The sequence below is a fragment of the Ruditapes philippinarum genome, unplaced genomic scaffold, assembly GCF_026571515.1.
Source record: "Ruditapes philippinarum isolate M1 unplaced genomic scaffold, ASM2657151v2 ctg544_1_1_1_1, whole genome shotgun sequence".
Taxonomy (NCBI): domain Eukaryota; kingdom Metazoa; phylum Mollusca; class Bivalvia; order Venerida; family Veneridae; genus Ruditapes; species Ruditapes philippinarum.
In genome coordinates, this window is record NW_026855242.1 from 350,113 (window position 1) to 373,153 (window position 23,041).

Below are 23,041 nucleotides of genomic sequence, written 5' to 3' on the forward strand. Positions count from 1 at the left end.
ATTTTTAAAAAAAAATACGATAGTTTTATTCATACGTCAAAAAAGAATTTTTGGGTGCTTTAACCGAAAGTGGCAATTTATTGCTTTTGGAATAACATACTAAAGAATTTAAAAAAATAAGAAAACCCCCTTGCCCGGCAAAATTGTTCCCATTTCAAAAATACGCCCTGTTCCCTTTTTGTCAAATTTTAACAATTGCTCGCTTGAAAAAGTGTGCAAACCCTTTACGTTTGCCCCCTTTAAAAAAAGACTTTTTAAATCTCTAATATTTTCTTTTTTTTTAAAACAACCTAAAAGGTTGAAAGGATATTCGTTCCGGTAAAATCCCGAAATTTGTACTGAGTCCGTAAAAATCTCTCAGTAAAATACTTATGGGGGTTCGTTGTGACGAGGAAACAAAGAAACTGTGGGCAAAAAAGGTAACTTTTATGATGTCCTTTTTAGTTACCCTAGATTTGAACATTTTATTCAAAGCAGGAAAAATTATTTTTTTAAATCTTAGAAAATTTGGTAGATGCTTTGATATTTATATATATATACATATCCCCAAAAATCCTCTGATCTTAATTGCTGATGCCAAGTTATCATTTAAAAAGTTTATTAGATTTAGAACATTATCTTATAAATTGTTTTCCTTCATTGTATCTTCCGATGAAATTGTTTTTATTTGCAGTTTTTAATATTCGTATGCAATGCATCTGTAATTAACCATAATCATCTGCATGATAAAAAATATGTTTCCTTTTTTCCTTCAGATTTTACCCATAATGAAATTTGTTCGTGAATTTGTGATAAATAATCCACTGTGTGTATGCAGTGATGAAATAGCTGCAGTTAAAAAAGACTTGATAGGTGAACATGACAAAATGAAGTTAAAACAAGATTCGTCACATGTTCTGTTGAAGATCGTACAGGAACAATACTTTATGAATCTCAAAATTATGGTGCCTGATAAATATCCCTTGGAACAAGTATCGTAAGTTTTAGTTAACATTTCTTATCATTTTTTTTTAATGCTTTTTCTATATTACTAGTATGTGTTTCTTAAACCTCACCCTGGTAATTACCTTAATTATAATAAAAACTTTGAAAATCTGACCCTCTGAAACGGGGCAATTTTAAACTTTACATATTTTCTCCTTATAAGTTATTAGGAAATTTCCGGTAAATACTGGAACCTCTAATTTACGAAAACACAGAAGATTTCACAATTGAAACTTCTGATTTTATATATTGATACATATAGAGCACCCATGACAAAACAACATAATGGGTTTGGTGACCAGCATGGATCCAGACCAGCCCTGCGCATGCCGCATACAGTCTTGATCATGGATCCATGCTGTTCGTTATGCAGTTTCTCTATTTGTTATAGGATTTGTACGCAAACAGCATGGATCCGAGCAGACTGCGGGAGCGCAGGCTGGTCATGATCATGCTGGTCGCAAACTCATTATGTTGGTTTTGTCATGACGCGGCCATATAAAAAAATTTTCTTTTAACCCATTGCTTCATGAGCATTTTGTGAAAAATGGCTGTTTTCATTGAAAAGTCTCCCGTTACAAGTTCAAATTGTCTATAATACTATAAAAACTGCTTCAACACTAATCAAACTTGGCACAAATGTTGACTGGACCATTGCCCTTGCAACAACATGCTCAGGCTTAAATTTTCTGTTACCATGGCAACGAGGGGACATCTCAAAATTGCCAAAAATCACTATTTTGCGTTGATTTTTTTCCATCAAAATTGATTTCAAAGTGCTGCAACTTCTCATGGATTGAGATAGAGTCAAATGCTTTTCAGCGTTGGTTACACGTTACCTTATGATCAATCTGGGGTCATTTACAGCCTCTCACAAGTCCAAAATTTTCTTGGCGATTGAGGGGGACTCCGCCCCCTTCAAACCCCCAAACAGAAGGGGGCACATCCCCCTTCTGGCAACCCCCTGATGTATCTTTTGGTTGGGGGGCCGCGCCGAAAAAGAGGTCACTTTTTTTAACAACATTTCTCAAACAAAAAAAAGTGTTTGGGGCCTAAATAAGGCATTTTTTCATCATTTGAGACAACAAAAAAGGGGGGGGGGGTGAAAAAGGCGTTAAAAGGCGTGTATATGAAGTAATGGGTTAACAGAAAATGATGAAAATACTTGAAATTACCCTAAATCGCGTTTTTTCATGTTTAAACATGGCCTGTCATATAAATTTGAAGAAAAATTGTTGTTTTGTAGATTTTTTTATTTTTTTCATTAACCCATTGCTTCATGAGCATTTTGTGAAAAAATGGCTGTTTTCATTGAAAAGTCTCCCGTTACAAGTTCAAATTGCTATAATACTATAAAAACTGCTTCAACACTAATCAAACTTGGCACAAATGTTGACTGGACCATTGCCCTTGCAACAACATGCTCAGGCTTAAATTTTCTGTTACCATGGCAACGAGGGGACATCTCAAAATTGCCAAAAATCACTATTTTGCGTTGATTTTTTCCATCAAAATTGATTTCAAAGTGCTGCAACTTCTCAATGGATTGAGATAGAGTCAAATGCTTTTCAGCTTTGGTTACACGTTACCTTATGATCAATCTGGGGTCATTTACAGCCTCTCACAAGTCCAAATTTTCTTGGCGATGAGGGGGACTCCGCCCCCCTTCAAACCCCCAAACAGAAGGGGGCACATCCCCCTTCTGGCAACCCCCTGATGTATCTTTTGGTTGGGGGGCCGCGCCGAAAAAGAGGTCACTTTTTTTAACAACATTTCTCAAACAAAAACAAGTGTTTGGGGCTAAATAAGGCATTTTTTCATCATTTGAGACAACAAAAAGGGGGGGGGGGGTGAAAAAGGCGTTAAAAGGCGTGTATATGAAGTAATGGGTTAACAGAAAATGATGAAAATACTTGAAATTACCCTAAATCGCGTTTTTTTCATGTTTAAACATGGCCTGTCATATAAATTTGAAGAAAATTGTTGTTTTGTAGATTTTTTTGATTTTTTCATTAACCCATTGCTTCATGAGCATTTTGTGAAAAATGGCTGTTTTCATTGAAAAGTCTCCCGTTACAAGTTCAAATTGCTATAATACTATAAAAACTGCTTCAACACTAATCAAACTGGCACAAATGTTGACTGGACCATTGCCCTTGCAACAACATGCTCAGGCTTAAATTTTCTGTTACCATGGCAACGAGGGGACATCTCAAAATTGCCAAAAATCACTATTTTGCGTTGATTTTTTCCATCAAAATTGATTTCAAAGTGCTGCAACTTCTCAATGGATTGAGATAGAGTCAAATGCTTTTCAGCTTTGGTTACACGTTACCTTATGATCAATCTGGGGTCATTTACAGCCTCTCACAAGTCCAAAATTTTCTTGGCGATGAGGGGGACTCCGCCCCCCTTCAAACCCCCCAAACAGAAGGGGGCACATCCCCCTTCTGGCAACCCCCTGATGTATCTTTTGGTTGGGGGGCCGCGCCGAAAAAGAGGTCACTTTTTTTAACAACATTTCTCAAACAAAAACAAGTGTTTGGGGCCTAAATAAGGCATTTTTTCATCATTTGAGACAACAAAAAGGGGGGGGGGGGTGAAAAAGGCGTTAAAAGGCGTGTATATGAAGTAATGGGTTAATATTTCAGGATTGAGGCTTCAGAGAGTAATTTTCCGAACTTGTTGAAAGTTTTCTTTGTAGGACAAGCTGTAGAAATAGCCAGAAAATGTGTGCAGCCTCCTCTGAAACCTAATAAAAAGTAAGATTCTTTGTTATATAAATGATATGTTTTCTGAAAGTTCTCATATAGACATCCATGTATAGGCAAAATTAAAAACTATTCAATAGAAATTCTTTTAACTTGGTATGTTGATAAAATATGAAGATTATGATAATAGAAATATTTTAAGCAAGCAAAATTTGGGGGGTGTCACTGTTCTTGTCTTTGAGTTATCTGTCCCTGAATTTTGGTTTTTTTCAAGAAATTTCCCAAAGGGCCCAGAAAATTTTTCAAAATTTGAAGGAAAACCAAAAAGTTTTTTTTTTCCTTTTTTTTCCATGTGTTTAAATTTTGGGGTTTTTTTGGTTTGGGGCCCCTTTGGTGCAAAATTTCAAGAACAAAAAAGAGCAGATTGTTTTTCTTCACTTTGTCTTTTTAACTTGATATTTTTTCTTAAAAATGGCCTTAAATACAATTTTGCCTGTTTTAGAGATCCTCCATTTAAGCCAAGAGTCTCGTTACGTGAAGTGTGTGAGTTTTTAATCAAAGATTGTGTGAAGAGATACCCGCTGGAGATATGTCCTTGTTGTAAAGATAGAGTAATGTTACGAGATCCAGAGGTAAGACTTTATTCTGTATAGACTGTTACATATGAGCCGCACCATGACAAAATCACATTGTGTGTTTGTGACCTGCTGTTCGCTATCAGTTTCTCTACTTGTAATAGGATTTTTAAGCGACCAGCATGGATCCTGAACAGTCTGCATGGATGCGCAGGCTGGTCTGGATCCATGCTGGTGGCAAATGCAGTATGTTGGTTTTGTTATGGCGCAGCTCATATATAGGTAATTGTTAATTAATTTACTTGTAAATTTTTCAGAAAAGGTGGCTTGGTGGATAGGTTGCCAAGGTATGACAAAATAGGATAACATTGGTGTTAAAACCAAACAAACAAACAAAGCTGTATATTTGTTGATGTCATCTTAATTGTTACTTTTCATGTACAGAATTTGTTTAATCAACTTGTCCATGAGTAATATTCATTTTAGTTTAGATATATCTACTCAAACTTGATTGCTGGAATAAACTTGTACTGGTGTCATATGAGGAAACATAGTTGTGACTTAAGTAGTGCTCAACCTCATGATCCCTGGTTTGAGAGGCAAATATTTTAACTACTTAGCAAATACCCACCTTATTCAAGGATTTTGATATCAAATTATAAAAATTGAGCATGAAAGAGTAACCAGTCAGATTGGTAGAATGTGCAGGCTGGTCTGGTTATAAACTAGTGGTATAGGTCATGTAAGTGGTAGCTCCCTCTTATTTCATAAATAAAATTATTTGATTCTTAGATAAAGCTTAGATGGAGTCTCAGATGATGTTTTGTGTGATGTGATTTATGGTGTAATAATAATATATCTTTACATATAAAATACTGTTTCTATAGTTCAGCTCTGTTATTTTAATAGAAAATCGTTATGTGTGTAGACATGGTTTTGTTTGGTTTAAATATATTTATTTACGTTTGATTGTAAACAAGTTCTTTCAAGTTATATTAATCACTTTCGAGTCCACTTCCTGGAACCAACCAGTACTGGTGTCATATAAAGAAACAGGATGACCTGATTAGGGCTCGAACTGATGATCCCTGGGTTGAGAGGCAGACACCTTAACCACTAGGCCACCGCTTCCCTCAAATGGTTTTGTAGTATCATTAATCACTTGTCTGGTGAGCATGTGCATTGTAAATCATTATGGTATGGACCAAATATTTTAAATTTGAAACAACCACTACATGTTTTTAAATATGTCATATTTATTACCGTGAATCTTCTGTATTAACAGGAAGTTGCGAAAGATCCAAGGAAGAGGGTAGAACGTGTTTACTGTGGTCACCTTTATCATCATGGATGTCTCGCAAAATATATGAAAACTCCACCATTTAAAGGTAATGAATAAAATGATCACTTGTTTCATATGTATGTGAAATTAAAACACGCATCATTATGTGTTAGATAAATTTGAAATTGATCAGTTCATATACAGTTTGTGAATAATATCAGAATTGACAATTTTCGCAGAATTACTGTTTAATTAAACTGTCTGTCTGTTTTTTTTTCCATATTTGATTATGATTAAAGGTATGTATAAATGCCTTATAGATAAATTTTTTGTTAAATAATTCAGCCATCTTTTTGTTTACAATTTAAAAATTTGGAATTTTATAGTTAAAGGGAGGTAACAACAGACATTTTATATGATATGAATTTTAAGGTTACTTGTTCAAAATTGTTTTGTATTTTATTGATTTGTAACAAATAGTTGTGTATCTGTTTTAAACATTGTATATTTAGTAAAGAAATGTGTAAGATTTTTGCTGTAAAAGAAAGCGCTTGATAAATGTAGAAATATGTTTCAAAGACAAGATTATTTAGCACTAGATTTAATGAGTGTAAATTTTTTTACTGATTACATAGAAATATGTGGGTTTTTATGGCAACATGAAATGATTTTGCTTCAATAGGGAGACTTATGTCAAAGATTTTTACCTCACATGACAGAGGCCTATTAAAGGAATTTTTCTTGAAAACCGCACAATTTTCCCAAAACCAGATTTTTCACTTCCTAAATAAGCAATTTTAGTGATAAAATTATTTCGAAATTTAAGAGGCTAAGGCTTCTCCCCAATTAATTTATTTTGTGCGAAAAACTACTGTATGGTTTAAGAGCATAATTAGATATAGAATGCCTCCAGTAATTCTCAATGTTTTTTTATTGTTTCAGATGGGAAATTTTGTCCCAGCTGTGGTAAAAGAATATTCCATGACAAATGGAAAGTAACGCCGGAATTAGCAGAAGCGAGATGGGCTCATAAACAGGCAAGAGAAAGGGAGTTAGCGGAAGTGACAGACTTCCTGAGTTGATGTTACAACATTTTAGGATATTGTTAAATGCTCTAATATATTTTACCTTGTTAAAAAATAGAAACAGAGAGGGTGAATAATGAAGTCTACCCCTTTTTTAATGACCGATTTCTATCGTATAAATTTATTTGAACACTGCTATGATATCGCAGGTATTGTTAACCCCTTACACTGTTCTAGAATTTGTATTATGAAATTGCCTTTGCTTTTAATTTGGAACTATCCATAGCTTATCTAAGGGACAGGAATGCTAAAGTTTAGCAGACATTAGTAAGTATGTATAGGAAGTCTTGGCTGAGAAAATCTTGTATGGTATGCCTACTTAGCTTACAGGGAGAACATCTGGTTTTGTAATCCAGGTTTGATCATTGGGCGAAGTGAAATTTCATGACAATCTTGTTGAGTCCAATGGTTATTTTCTATCACCACTAATTCAGATATCATGTTGGATTTATATCCGGTCACTTGTGTAAAAATTCCTAATTACTGGTTAGTTATCCAGCAAAACTGGTTAGGTGGACCCAATGCCAAGAAATGACCATATATCTTATGAAATTGGCATAAAAAATGCTATTCATCATGGCACATAGAGTTGAAGATTCTTGGAATGGTTGGCCAAATCTGCATGGAATATATTTGATATTTATATGGATTTTTTTTCTCTAATGCTGTAAAAAAAGAAGAAATCAATTTTGATTTGCAAATATTAAATTCAAAGGAACTTGTGCATGATGAAAGAAATAATTGTATTTTTTTCTCATTTGAAATGATATTTAAGCGATTGTGTTCTATTTTGTTTTTTGTTTAAACTATTTTTTGGGATGCATAATTACATTGAGTTTGAGCCAAAGCATGAATGTCAAGTTTTATTGTAATCAAACATATTTAATGAATTAAATTTTCAATATACTTTAAATGGTAGCCTGCAAAAATTGATTCAAAAATATTTTTATATTCATTGGAATAAAGATTGACATCTACATCTGAAGCTGATTATAACTGTCTGAAGTATGTGATGTGACACTTTGATATATCTTATTTCAATTCTTTGTGGAGGCATTTTGGTACTAAAGCTTGTTATCTTTTATGCCTTTGCCCAGATGTATAGATAGGGTGGTCATATTGTGGTTAACAGGTCTGTTGGTTTGAGACAGGTATGTTAAAAAGATATTTAACCCTGGCCATAGCACTGCAGTCATGTCTATGAAAGCAATAAAAGTCTTGGTCATTTAATAAACATGCTTCCATTTTCCATTTAAAGCATAACTTTGCACACATTAATTTTATGCAATTTGATGCCTCTTTTTGCAAGACCCACTTAAAGGTCAATGGTCAAGGTCACAATGACACCCAAATATCAAATTTTAATTATATCCATATAACAGACACAGCCTTTAATCTTCAGGGATTTATGCACCAACTAAAGCTTCAAATGTCAAGGTCATTGTGATCCAAATGGCAAATATTTACTTTGATCATAAAATAAAACATGCTTTCACCAAAAGCATTCTGACTTCATATGTGTATATATGCATCTTGATGTGCTCTACCCGCTAGACACACTTGGAGGTCACCAGAGTTTTCTGTTAATTTGAAAACATTTCAGTGGGGTATGCTATAAAGTTATGCTCAGTATGTGTGGTGGATGACTGCACATCATACCTAGATGTGATTATGAATGTAAGATTTATGCCATTTGATATATGTTTTTAGTATATAATCAGATTTGAGGGCAGAAAAAAATCTTTGATTGAAAATTTTGTATTTTTAGAACTTGTATTACATGTATTAAAATGAGCGCTTACAGCTGATAGATTTAGAGCTGTTATTACAATTATAGGCATAATAAATAATGGTATGTGCTTTAATTGATAAATAATGTAATGATACTAGATCAACAGATATGTTGATAAGTTATGTTGATATTTTTATTTGTAAAGGCATTTGATAAAATGAGAAGTTTCTGCAGGATTTTTCATCAAATTTGCATATTCAACTTTTGTAGAAAACTATTTAAATATTCTGTATGTAGAATTTTGATATATTTATTTCTCAATTAATATTGCATGTATCTCTATCATTTTTATTGCAAGCTGCATATGTTCTACTTGTACTTTGATGATAATCATAAAGGGTAAACTTAATGCTTGAATGTAATTATAAACTGTGAATTATGTTAGTCATTCTTTTAATTCTTGCTGATGAAAGTGATATCATATAAGTATGGTGGTTGATTTATGCAATATCTTATTTTCAGTCCATGGGTGCTTGACAAAAATATGACAAAGTAACCACTGTCGTATTCTCCTGTTTTTGCCTAGCGCCCTTCAGGGCGAAAGTATGTCAAAGTGGTCTCATTGTCGTATTTTCGTCTGGCATCCTGGGAAGTAAAAGGCGAAAATACGATAAAGGGATTATGTTATAATTATAGTCTTTTTGTGATTTAATCTGGCAAGGAGCTAAAGGCAAAAGCACAAAATTACGACTCAGTGAGTACTTTGTTGTATTTTCGCCTGTTGCACCGTGGAGTGAAAGTATCACTTCATCGTGTGTTCCTCTGGTGTTCCGTAGAGCAAAAATACGACATGGCACAAATCAGTCACCATATATAAGAGGCTCACTGTTAAGTCAAGTAGAATATTTTGAGACAAAAAGTTTTTTTTATAAGAAACCAGAAAGTCCCAAACGGCAAAATTGAAAATGTTGCAAGCTCGGCTTGATTGAGGCTGGAAATTTGAAAAAAGGTTTTTTTTGTTGTTGACAGATAGTGAAAATGAAATTTTGTTACGATTTGCGAAGGGAAAGAAAAAGTTACAATGTTACATAGTATAGAACTTTTTGAGCTCTGTCTCAAATCTCAGCATATTCATTGGTCAGTGTACATTTTATGCAGGTTTCTCACCAACCAAATACTTCAGATTTGAGTTTGAGCTTGAAAAATTTCCTTATAACTTGGATAACTTGTAACACGGATTTTATTGTGTATGTATGCAACAAAATAAATACAGTTTGCAATTTCTTAAAACTTTACATATTTATGTTGTAAAATTATGCTGTATAATTATGTAAAAATCTTTAGGAATATATTATGTTACTTATTTGATGTGCAAAAAAGAAAATTATATGATTTTGAATACCAATTAGTGTTGTTTTCATGTTAATTTTCCGTAACGAAAATTTTTATACATTTCGATACCGAGGAATCAGAATAATGTAACGCAAGTCGTCCCTCTCATATTACGTTGTAAAGTAATTAAGTGTCTGAGTTATTTCTCCAGGTTAGTTTAAAAAAGTAAATCTACTCGGATGCCCGTTTGCATCTAAAATAATGCATGGGTAGCTGTTTGGATAGTTATTTAAATTTGAAAAATAGTTACCTTAAAAGCAATAATTTGAATTAAGAAAATTGTGTAAACTTGTAACTGATAATGTGAACTGCCTGTTTTCTTCCGATCGTAGGAGCGGAAAGATTCTATGGAAATTACTCTGAATGTCTTCTATCGTAGCAAGATTGTACTACATGTAATTATTCTTGTGAATAAATTATTTTGTTCATAAATTCATTTATGTATATAAAGTTTCAATAAAATATAATATTATGGAATATTAAATAACAATGAAACCATCATATAATGTGATAGCAATCAATGTTTTAGTGTATATCACACTGAAATTGGCCACGTTAATAAATTTGTTATATGTACCCTAAGTGATATGTTTCTTTGTTTGTCTTTATGGCAAAAAAACATTTAATTTTCTTTGGGTATTTTGTGCTAGAATAAAAAAAAGAAAGAAAGAAAAAAGGAAAGAAAGAAAGAAGAAAGAAAGAAAAGATAGTGTAGCTTTCAGCAGCAGTCGGTTATGTAGAACCAAGACGAGAGTCTGTTGATATGCAAACAAAGTTGAGAACTAGCATCTAATGCAGCATAATTCGGTGACATGAGACTGGTAAACAGTGTGTCGTGTTCACTACACAACTTACATTTCTCTTTAAATTTATTCTACTCCATTTACGTTGAGGTCTGACGTAGAAGAAACACAAGGCTACTGTACCAGACGATAACTAATACCGGGAAAAACAGGAGTAAGCTAATTGAATATGCTGGTAATTAAGAAAACAATACCCAGACAAACAATCTACCTAACACTCATTTAGTACATCTTGATTGACTTTTGTGATCCAACATGACTTCTGTTTTACAAGAGCAAAGTCATAAAAAAAGAACGGAAAATGCTTAAGTAAGAAACTAAAAATCGTCCAAAGGTTTAAGAGTATCATCAGTTAACTAGACTGTGCCTTACTACATTCATTATAAAATGTTAAAATACACGTAAAAGGAATTTAATAAAACGCTGTTTTTATATTAAGAATAAAAAAGCATTTACTTTTTTTGTTCGCGGAAATAGAGATATGCTGAGTAGACAGAAATGATTATTTTTAGGAAAATAAACGCTGCACGTGAATATTTTTTGTGTACTTTTGTCACACATGATTAATTTTGAAAAAAAAAAAATGGTTTCGACCTATTGGTATGTTAAAGATCACACACAGAACAGTATTTTATAGGAAAACTTAAGTTGACAGTCCGAAGCAATGCATTTTAAGAGGTGACCGATAAGAAATGTGGTTGGTACATGTACCATCATTTTCATTAGGCATGGGTAACAAAATCTATATTGCTCAAATCCAATTGGATTTTCCCTTAAAATGTAGCTTGTTACGTAAAATATAAGTTCTAATAAAACCATATTAAATCATACGTAGCACCTGTCCCTTTTTTGTTCGGTTTAGAAATATTTTCATCTTCATTAAATTCATCTAATAGTTCCTTAAATGCAACAAGTCTAGACATTCAATAACAAAGTGATTTTTCAGTCTGTTGAAGCTGATGGGGGTGTCTTGATATAAACGGCCCCCTTCTACCAATGTCAACAGCTAACCTATGCGATGGTTATCTGTAATTTGTTAATTTTATAATTATACTCTTATTATTCTAATGTTTATGACTGTTAAGAAGTTTCGGAGTTGATATATCAAGAATAAGAATATGAAAAGTGCTCATTCTTTTACAAATATCGCTTTTGCTTAGATGTATACTCAGTATATTCAGAATGTTTAGACCAGCTGTTGACCTTTTGTTTGAAATACGAGTAAAAATAAACTTCATCTATGCCGGCAAGATCATCGATCGCTATTTCAACCAGCTTAGGAAAATGACATGTTCATAAACATATCAACAATCGATGAAAGTACATATATATGCGATATTATAGTGTGATAATGATACTGCAAATAACTCTTTATACAAAATGTTTTTGTATAAATCATGTTCGTAACGCCGAAAATAAAATAGCATTTAAAATATATCATGTGTGTTTACAAAGTTTGATTGAGTTAAAAATATAAATGTTAATGTAAGTAAGTAAGTAAGTAAGTAAGTAAGTAAGTAAGTAAGTAAATATTTTATTATTGTGACATGTGTATATGACATGTGTATATCTATTACAATACATATCTACACGTAAAAAAATAGCACGCGGCCACATGGGCCTATAAGTCATCAGAAATCATATACAAGCAATAACATTATGTATTTGCACAGTCATACATTATGGTTTGTTTTTAAATACTTACTTTAGTCTAATTGTGTGATAATCTTGAAACAACAGTAGTTACAACAACAAACAACAACAGAATAAATCAACGATAATGCCTCTTTTAACTTTTAAGCTAATATAGCAAACATAACATAATTATGTCTATTTCAGACATGAAAAATTTACATCATTTTCATGTTCAGCCAGAGCAAAGTGGATTCCATGAAATGTAATAGATTTCATATAAGCTGTGCAATAAAAACATGATTATGTTAATCAATGCCCCGAGATGCCGAACGATACCCTGTATCGTCATTCGTACTTGGACAATGCCGCAGAGCTTGGTAGCCGCTGCTCCCAGCGCTAGAAAGTTCATTGTGTGGTACTCCACCGTTGACACTGTCACCCTTTAATGGGTTTAAGCGTGTATCGTTTTTCGACGAACTAAGAAATGGAGTGGTTTGGTCTACATCCATCTTCTGGTATGTTTGACTATTATGTCTTTGAGCAATAACTTGTTTTCTAGACGTGTTTGGACTTATTTCAGACTGACATGTTGTGTTGCCATTTTCATGCCGAATTTCTTCACTTCCTGGACGTTCAATATGAGATCTACCCTCAGCTGTGCTCGGCATTATTTCAGGCGGATGTGTTGTGTTGCCACTTTGGTGTCTGATTTCTTCACTTTCAGTATGAGATCTACCCTCTCCATCTTGACGTGTAACATCTACAACACTGTTTTGGACCACCGGCGCTTCTATACCACAACTTTGAGGACGATTGTTTTGTACAGGGGGCAAGGTAACTAACGGTCGTCTGTCATGCTGATCGGTATCGTTATTGTGTCGAGTAGAAATCCCGTTCAGTTTTGAGAATATAGCCACGCGGATGCGAGGTACACATAAAAGAAATGTTATAAACACACTCGAAAACTTTAAACCAAGTAGTATAAAGAACATAACTTGATACAAATCTGAAAATAAAAAGTATATAATAATATAAATTAAAATGTACAAAATATGAATATGTTATTTCAGAAATGAGGATCAAAATATGGAGACATGATTTCCTTCAAATAGTATCATTGTTCATGGAATAAAATACTTTAAAAATAATTTGTCATGAGCTTCATAGCAATTTCAATAAATTAATTAATTAAATCTTCTTTCATTCTTTAAAATACGTTTTCGCACAATACTATCTAGATTTATTCAATTTTTAATAAAAGAAAGATTTATTTGTCATTTCTTCGTAACACGATAGCCACGCTAACATTTGTTGTAACAAGTTTCTGCTAGCTCTGCCAACGGTTTTAACGCTACACATGGTGAAATTGCAGGTATGCGCAATGTAAAAGTAGCTAGGTCTATTAAAAGCCTACGCAGAGTACCAGGAATGTAGAACTTAAGTACAATTACCAGTACTTGCCATGTACTTAATTTGGTACAGTTCTACAGTACCATTACTTTTTGTTTGAAGTCATTAGGTAACAGTACCGGTACGTGCCATGTACTTAATTGGGTTCGGTTCTGCAGTACCATTTTATTTATTTTGGAAGTTATTAAGTTATTTCCAGTACTCTCAAATATTTACCATTTTTTGCGTAAAGACAATTGTTTGCAAAGAAATGTAACACAATATAATTATGTACTATACATATTTTTACTTGTGTTATACATGTATCGACAAAATAAGTATTACTAGAAAAATTCATTTGATCGTTGTTCAATAAATGCAAAAGCTATTCAGCCAAAAAACATATTTATTACTATTTATATCGAAAGTTAAAAACCAAATTTCTACAAAAATATTTACAGAAGTACCTATTTAGAACAAGTCATTCATATCTTATTATGTTAACAAATAAAAATAGAGTCTCCCCAGTTTAAGTCAATAAAATAGGCTGTTTAATTAAACAAATGCAATAATTGTATGTCTGATTTTGAATCCAGTTCAGTTGAATATTAAGCCAACTGTAATGCAACAGAATAACCTTTCATCCAAAACATTGGGACAAATGTTATGTCAGGTAAATTTTACATTTATGAAAATAGCCTTCACGCTTTCTTTACAATAATACATCCCACTTATATTCTCAGTCCAAAATATCCATATCAAATACATATCACTCCTCATTTAGCCTCTTTTTCATTTTCAGAACCCAAAAGAGTCCACAGTGCAAGTTTGCAGTACATGCTGCAGAACCAGTACCAGTAATGCATGTCTGATGCTGACATGCATTTTCTTAGGTTTCTGACAGATTGCCTTTATAAAAATAATCATAGAAAACGGCGTGATTTGGAAAATATGGTCAAAACTGGTGGTCATGCGATCTGATGATCATCGGTCCAAACAACAGTTTATGTAAATGATGCTACGATACTTACCACTTTTATGCTCTTTGTCTTCAATTTGAGATATGGTATTCTGTCTCCATTGGTCTATAATAAAGATTTAAAAAAAACAAAAAAAAAACTAAATATTACAATTTCAGAAATATGAAAAATGTAGGTGGGATCCGTGATGTCGAAAAAACAACAACAACAAAACATAAACAAAACACAATATCACTAATATACATGTATTCAAAAAACAAATTTGCGAACCAATCATTTTATACTGATAAATCCATGCAAGCACAAACACAAGAGTTGAACAATAAATATTTCATTTGAAAGACTTCTGAAAATGGAACCCATATTTAGTGATTTTACTCAAATTTTGCTAAGGGTCCATTTGTTCGTCATTGTCAGAAATATGTAAGAAGATGACTTGTCAAATCAAGCTCTGATCCGCTTTCAAAATATAATTTAAATATATTTCGCATTTAATGCACGCGCATTTTTTTTTACTCGTGAACCATATACATGTACCGCTTTTCATATTGTTAAAACCTTATGGTCCGATCATTTTATTTTTTTTAAGATCCATGTAAATACTTTAAGCTTATTAGTTAATAATATCTGCTATGTATAGAAAAAATAAAGCAATTCAATGTGAGTAAATTAAAGTGCTTTTCATGGAAAAACACAAACATGCAACAATAAGGGTTTCATATTCACTGCTATTTGACACACATCTGCAGATGTTTAGGAATTTCATCATTCAGTGTTGAATACTGCTCCAGACGGCGCGAAAGATTATTTCAAACCCATTTAGTCTAGTCGCCTCTCACGACCACACAGGGTTAAATGGTGGATGCAATTGTGATGTCTAAAACGTTCATAGAGAATACTTAACTATGTGACATATAGTATGAAAATGTATGGAAATGTTCCGGACGATGGAAATAAGTTACTAATAAATTAAAAATGCATGATATTCATTATATATTTACCCATGCAGTATTGAGTACAGTTGACTTGCTGGTGATATGTAAAACACGCATGAAAGTATGCATTACAATATTCACATCTTCTCACTGGAATAGCTGCGTTACAGAATTGCAATCCTTCTTGGCAAATATCTTGGAAGCAAATAAAATATTTCCCTGGTGTAAGGGAAGTTGGAAATTCTGAAATTTATAAATACACCTGATTACCAAAAATCAACAACACCATTGTTGGGAGGCGAGAATAAAATATCAAAAAATGCATTCTAAAAAGTCAAAAAATCCTAAATACGTAGAATATGTTATTCAAAATCGAGACTGATCGGCAGTAGTTTAAATCCCTAATAAATCTGTATATGACACTGAAAATTGTTTGTTGAGAATACATACACAATCTCGACACTGTACATGCAGCTATCTAGGCCTGTCACACCCTGTAGGGATCATTTCGAGTGTCAAAAAGTAGCTCTATTCGGAGATTTGCACACCATAAATTGGGTTGGGATCAGACCAGACCAGTATTTGTCAAAACGCTTGCGCATTTGATCAAAATGATAATATATAAAATATGTCGATGGATCCTCAGTGTATAGAAGCAAAGAAAGAAGGCGATGCCTCTTGTGATATTTCCCTATGGTCAGATGGTTTCCTGTATGATCTCGGACATGGTTCAAATTTTTACACAACACAAAGCCACTGCTACATAAGGAGTTATATATATGATACTGTAAAACTATTAAAAAATAATCTCTAAAATAACTATTTTTAGTAAAAAAAATCAATAGCTTGTACCATTGTAATGCTCTTTGTGAATATGCTTAATTAAACCGAGTTTGCAGCAGTTTCACTTTTGCCGTTTCGGGCGTTCTTTATAGTTCCTATACCCCTATATTTCAACCTTTATTTACAGGCCAACTTAATGTGCCCACTTGATATTTAAATTAGACCCGAATGTTTTTCTCTATTGTATTTTATTATTATTTGTGCCGTGTGGCGGCTGTAAAAGGTCTCCCCGTACATTTAATCAATGATGTTATATTTTCGATCTTTGAAAATCGTTCAGCACGACAATATTGTAGTGTATGCATTTTAGATGGCATTTTTTGTGTCTTGTATTTGGCCTATATCAGCATGGGTGGTTCCAGTATTCCTTCCTGAATACTGTATAATCACCCTTAAGATATGTTTTCTGCTTTTTAAATTTGTCTTTTGACATCTTGTCTGTGATATGCAGGCTTCATAACCTCAGATCCCCTTTCAAAATTCCTTTTTATTTAGTTCCGCCCATTGTTTTCTCGTTTAAGGCACACACATTCTTTTACTTGGGGACCATACGCCGTTTTTCATGGAATGACACAACTGTGTCACATTGAAGGTTCCATGATAACCGCCGTATGAACACATCTGCGGATGTTTCTAAATTCAAAATTTCACCATTTTTGTGTTTAAATGTTGAATTCTGCTTAAGCCGGTGCTAGGGGCGTGGACGGTAACTTTCACTTTCCAGCACCGTCCATGAACAGGCTCAATTAAACCGAGCCTGCAACATTTTACAATTTTGCCGCGTTGGGCTTTCTTTAGGGATTCTGTTTTTCTCTATTTTACTATACAATGCGAAATTTAAAAAAAAATCATCATGTCAGATAATTACACATTGTTACACGGCTAATGTTTATTTCATTACACATGTCAATTTAAAGTGATCTAAAATGCGCACATTTCCAATAAGTATTTTTAACATTGATAAAAATAGATATGTATCATTTGGATATTTCTGAAGAAACTAAATAATTTTTAAAAAAAGGAACGATTTCAACTTCGTCCATTAAATAAGAGACAACAAAACTTAACGCTTATACATGTATTTAATAATCAAGACATTTAACGAATAAATAAAGTTTTCTTTGTCCATAGTACAATGGTATATAAATCAATAGTATATAAATAGTTTGTTCTATTTTAAGAATAACCGTATGTTGATCTATTTTTCTGTATTAGCAAAGTATTAATTTATTTTTATTTCTTATATTAACACTTATCTTTCATAAACAACAAATTTTAGTGTCTGTTATGATATTGCTTTTATTCAAATTAAAATTCAAAGCTAATGGTTAAGTTTAAGTTCATTCTAAATATTACTATACATGAAATTCATTTTAGGTTTAAACCGTACATAAATTATACCCTGTAAGAAAATGTTATTTACAGTACATTGTGAACATGTAGATAAGATTTATAAATTTTACCTTTCATTTTATCCATATTGTTTTAAGATCATTGACACAATATTACACAGAGAAAAAAATATAGAAGAATAGAATGACTTTATAAAATTTATATATACGGGTAGTATCTATAAATAGTTTAATATGGAAATTATTGACGTAAGTAGATATTTATAGGTCATGACTTGCAAAATGTCAAATATCTATAATCGGATAATGATTGGGTTTATCCCACAGTCAAAGTACATTTGTATATCAACACTCTGGGCTCCGAGTGTGTTAGGGGTGTCATACAATACATATATGATTTACTTAAAATCAGTTTTGTGGTTTAAATCCGTGTGTTACATAACCATCATCTGTAGATTGGTTTGAATGAAGGAAAGCCTGGTAACTGCCACGACTTGACATTGTGGGTAATTCTCCATGAGGCAAATTGAGGACAGTTGGACTTTCTGTCCGTTGATAAACAATTCCTGCGTCATTATGTTTTTTTAGAAGTTCTGTCTCATCTTCACTGTCTGATACGTGTGACGTTTTTGAGATAGGATACTCAACAGAATCTTGTTTCTTTACAGACGGGCGATCAGTCTTTGGTTCTGGTCGAAATTTGTTTGGTTCTTGATGCTGTTCTATCACAACATCTGGCAAACTCGTAACTTTTTCAGAATCGTTGATTAGAGTATTTTTGTGAAAAGAAATTTCAGACTCTGATGGTTTTTGGTGTTGTCCATGAATTTCTTCATTTTCAACATTTTCATTATTTCTACTCTCTTTTGTTGCTGTATCATGAACTGATTCTTGCTGTTCTTCTCCAAACATTTTTTCTTCAATGTCATGCTCATCTGGTTGGCTTTGGGTTTTCTTCTTGAACATTTTTCTAATAGCCATAAAAACCCGATGTTGAAGATTACAGATCCCAGTCATTTTCAATATCATCACTATTATTACTATCCCCAATACGAACACCAGCACGGATGTGACTATGAATGGGATCTTGAATTTATCTGAAATAAACAAGATTATTATACTTGAATTCAGTGTATATAAATTACCAGAACTATTGTAATGACACACAGATTAATTGCAGATTTTTCTCTGATAAAGTTACAGTTGTGAATAAGCTTGAAATTAATTCTGACAAATATTTCCAGCACAAGACTGTCCTCTAGTAAAAATGTGTCATTTTGTACAAAAAATAAAGCAGCAGATCGGATGGTTTCTGACTCAAACTTTAATCAAGATATAGAGGATATTTGTTTAGTTCCGTGTAAGATAGGAATATATTTCACCGAGTGAGCACCAAAAGGTTTATTTCACGAGTGGCGCAGCCACGAGTGAAATATGAACTTTTGGTGTTCACAAGGTGAAATATATTTCGATCTTACACTAAACTAAACAAATTTTCTTTTTATTATATGCAAAGAAACGTTTTAAAAAGACATTAAACCTAAAAATGAATGAAAAGCGCGCCAAATAATAATACAACGTGACGTCATTTACGACGTCACGTCATTAAGTTGGTACCCAGTACTGTGCACGCTGGTATTTCACTAAAACAACGTAAGGGGCTTAAATTCAAAACAGTGAAATTATCAACGTGGTAATTTCACTGTTTCAAACAGTGAAATTACCAGTTTTAAATCACTGATATATTTCTATAAACCACCGAAAAGCATGTAATAAAACGTTACCTTCTGCATGGCCTTGCGAGCTGCATTCTACTTTCAAGTTTTTAAGCCATTGATCTGCAAAATTAAAAAAATGTAACATAGATTTAATCACACATTGTATCATAATTTGGAGACCTTTTTATTGAAAATGTGTCATTTGGCAGGGTGGTTACGCTCCCTCCGTACAAATCAGATAGCTTCGATGCTCTTTCTGTTAATTAATTCAATATCATTTTACAGCTTTTTTTCCAGATTACAATATATATGTCGTCTCATGTTTTATATGTTATTTAATTGCCATATATTTAATTATTAGTAAATCTGTTAACAGTAATTATTTTAATACATACTAATGAGTTGGTATGAACATACGAGATATTATAACTTACTTTTATATTGAAATTGTTTCAACACTTACCCTGGCAATATAGTGTACAGTTCTGTTGTTGGACATTGGTGAAACAATCTTGATGATGGTCACTACAATACACACATCTGTTGTCAAGGACGTTACAAAACTGTATACCCACTTCACAAACGTCAACGCTACATGCATAGAACTTACCAGAAGCCACTTCAGGACTTGACGGCACAACTGAAACATTTCAAAGCGTAAGTCAGGAAAACAACCACAATATGTTTCTAAGATATATAATTACACAATTGAAGAAGATTAATTATTTAAGGTATGGTAAAGTATCAATTAATATGAAAATTGATTGTATATCCTTCCTTCACCCATGATCAAATATTAGTGTTATAGACATTTTATAATTAAGGATAATAATACAGCATATTAAGATGCTGTGTTCAAAGCCATAGCTTGTTAACTGAGTTTCTTACAGATTGATGGCATAACCAAATTTAAGTTAAATCAATGAGATCTATTTATTTTTTTCTGTGCGCTTTATACTTTGACACGTACTAAAACAACCAAATGAATAAACATCGGTTTTATAGCGAGTTTCAGTAATTACTGCATTTTCTCCAAACTTTATTTTCTATTTTAACATTATTATTATTATGATGATTATTATTATAATTATTATAATGCTGCTGCTGCTGCTGCTGCTGATGATGATGATGATTATTATTATTATTATTATTATTATTAAAAGGGGGTATTATGATCATCATCATCATTATTATTATAATAAGGGGTATTATTATTATTATTATTATAATCATCATTATTTTTATTATTGTTGTTGTTATTATTATTATTACATACTTAATTTTACATAGTGTAATGTGAATTGATTATGTATGTTTATATATATTACCATGCTCTTCTCAAAATTTAATATTGCAACCGCCGTCACCATGTTAAAGGCGACGAACATGTAATGTTCATATGCTGAATAAAGAATTGAATTGAATTATTATTATTATTATTTGGGGGTATTCAGGAATCGTTGAATGTTTTCCTTCGCACTTTACGATATTCCTCACCAACAATCAATCATGCAAATTTGTCTAATTGATTTTGTTGGGATTTTCCTAAAAATTAATTTGTCTTATTGATTTTGACAACAATATCATACGTTTTACTTTAATGTTTCAATACGTTTACATTTAAATTGAAAAGTTCATTTAAAGTCATTTAAACTTACAAATGTTATCCATCATTATTATTCATTGTTAAAAATAGAAGCTGGTATTTCTGGTTACGCTCTATAAAACAACACGTTTATACTTGTATAGTGACTAACTATGAACAAACTACATGTATATGGAATTTAAAAACTGGTTTCCCAAGGTGTTTCCCACAAGGTATATTACAACGAAATCATTATATTGAACTCATTACATGGTTAATGTCGCGAAACGATTAATATACATGTATTACAGAGCATTAAGTAAAATAGTTTTCTTAAAAGTATAGGTTAAAGTTTATTAGTACGTACTTACAGAATCAAATTGGTCAGGCGCGGCGCGGCCAATTTAATTTAATAAACTTTAACCTGCTTAGTGTTTGGAATTATTTTTTATTAACAGTCGATTTACTAGACTGATTCACAGTTTGTCGATTTACCAAAGTAAATGTGTTACGATTCATTTGAAATACTGCAAACTTATTGGGCAAAAATAATTTCAAACACTAATGTAGTTAAGTTCGTAAAATTCTGCTCGTTGTAGTATACACCATTAATTATTGTACCATTTATACAATTCTATTATTAGTACTTACTGTGCATTTGATTCTTTGCTAGCAACTCAATTCCCATATTGGTAATTGTTAAAAGGCACTAAATGACGTTACATTTGTATTTTCTCTAGTCCGGCTTTGTTTCTTAAAATTAGATAAGTACACTGTCCAGTTTTCGTATACAGGTTACTTTGCTTACATCGATGATATAAATACAAAAATAATGATGAGAAATATTGGTTTCCCTGAATAAGCTCTGTGTAATACCATTATGTAATAAACCTTCATGAAGATTTGCCATACTAATTTATTATTTATAAGTGTTATTTTGGGTTGGCTCTGGCAAAATATATTGATGGGGTAAGAAATAACAGTTATTTTCTTCGATGTATGGCATATATCCGAGCGTTTAGGTTCCCATGTATAAAAAGGTTGATTGTTTTAATGTGGCCAACCTGGAACTCGAAATAACTCATTTTTTGGCCCTTTGCCCTAATATTAAAACGAGATCTTTTGCTTCTTTTGACAGCTTAATTGTGATAGCGCATCGGTACTTTCAAGTACGAAAAGGCTTAGGACGAAGCGTCTGTTTGATCAAAATAAACGACGTAATACGGTTTCAGAGGGGATTTATACAAACGGTTTTAGCACTATCGGGCTATCTAATATCTAGATTGATAGATGCTTTTTATGCCTGTTAAATGAAAAATATACCAACTTTATTCTTAATTTCCTTATAACAGTTATTGGTAAATCATATCACTTTAAACGAGCATAAATTTGCCGTCAGGACTTAAAATATACACGTCGTGTAAACTTACAGGCTCATTAAGCCTCAAAAATGCTTATATTTTTATTTCTCGAAAACTTCTTTATTTTGCTGAAGTCCTGTTAAAGTTTCTAAACAATTACTCATTGATCAATTGCCTGAACAATTTTTGCTTCTGTTACTATTTGGCAATGAGTACAGTTAAAGTGAGTAAGTATTTTGAATATACTTTGTTTACACTCGCTACTATTATGACAAATAATTTCAAATTCAGTACTACTTTCTAAAGGTGGAAAGCATCAGAGACATAAAGCGTCATTATTGAATATACGACCCAAACTGCTCAATCAGCTTTTGTTGCATTTTTGTAAATCAGGTAATGGAACATTATACCTGCATCTGTACGTCCGGTGACATGAGTTGAATCACCGACGTTCCGTAAGTTAGCTGGATGGCTACCTCAAATGAACGAACCCAATGTCCCTGACGGGATTCGATCTTATAGCGGCGATTGACAAGTGGTTTGAAGTCAACAACCCTGACAGCTCAGAAACGGGCGCCCCTCTATACATCAGATAAACAAGCAAAGAGAACACCTTTGTCTAGCAATAGATTATACATAATTATTTCTATTAGATATCAGATGGCTTGACGGACACTTT

General features: G+C 32.5%; 3 protein-coding genes across 3 annotated transcripts; 1 reads left to right on the forward strand and 2 right to left on the reverse strand.

Moving 5' to 3' along the window:
* Nucleotides 1-719: 719 nt before the first annotated feature.
* On the forward strand, nt 720-8,636 carry LOC132742592 (uncharacterized). Its single transcript, XM_060731041.1, has 5 exons — nt 720-976; nt 3,636-3,746; nt 4,198-4,327; nt 5,556-5,658; nt 6,495-8,636. Exons 1-5 carry the CDS (start codon nt 723-725, stop codon nt 6,632-6,634), a joined length of 738 nt encoding a protein of 245 aa, XP_060587024.1. The 5' UTR covers nt 720-722; the 3' UTR covers nt 6,635-8,636.
* Nucleotides 8,637-12,082: 3,446 nt separating this feature from the next.
* Nucleotides 12,083-15,714, reverse strand: LOC132742593 (uncharacterized). The gene is made up of 3 exons (XM_060731042.1): nt 15,570-15,714; nt 14,620-14,673; nt 12,083-13,205 (listed from the first exon to the last, which is right to left on the reverse strand). The coding sequence occupies exons 1-3, from the start codon at nt 15,571-15,573 to the stop codon at nt 12,505-12,507; spliced, it is 759 nt and encodes a 252-aa protein (XP_060587025.1). The 5' UTR covers nt 15,574-15,714; the 3' UTR covers nt 12,083-12,504.
* A 1,695-nt stretch (nt 15,715-17,409) lies between these two features.
* LOC132742594 (uncharacterized) lies at nt 17,410-21,827 on the reverse strand. Its single transcript, XM_060731044.1, has 4 exons — nt 21,653-21,827; nt 19,880-20,056; nt 19,483-19,536; nt 17,410-18,795 (listed from the first exon to the last, which is right to left on the reverse strand). The coding sequence occupies exons 1-4, from the start codon at nt 21,687-21,689 to the stop codon at nt 18,107-18,109; spliced, it is 957 nt and encodes a 318-aa protein (XP_060587027.1). The 5' UTR covers nt 21,690-21,827; the 3' UTR covers nt 17,410-18,106.
* Between the last annotated feature and the right edge of the window lie 1,214 nt (nt 21,828-23,041).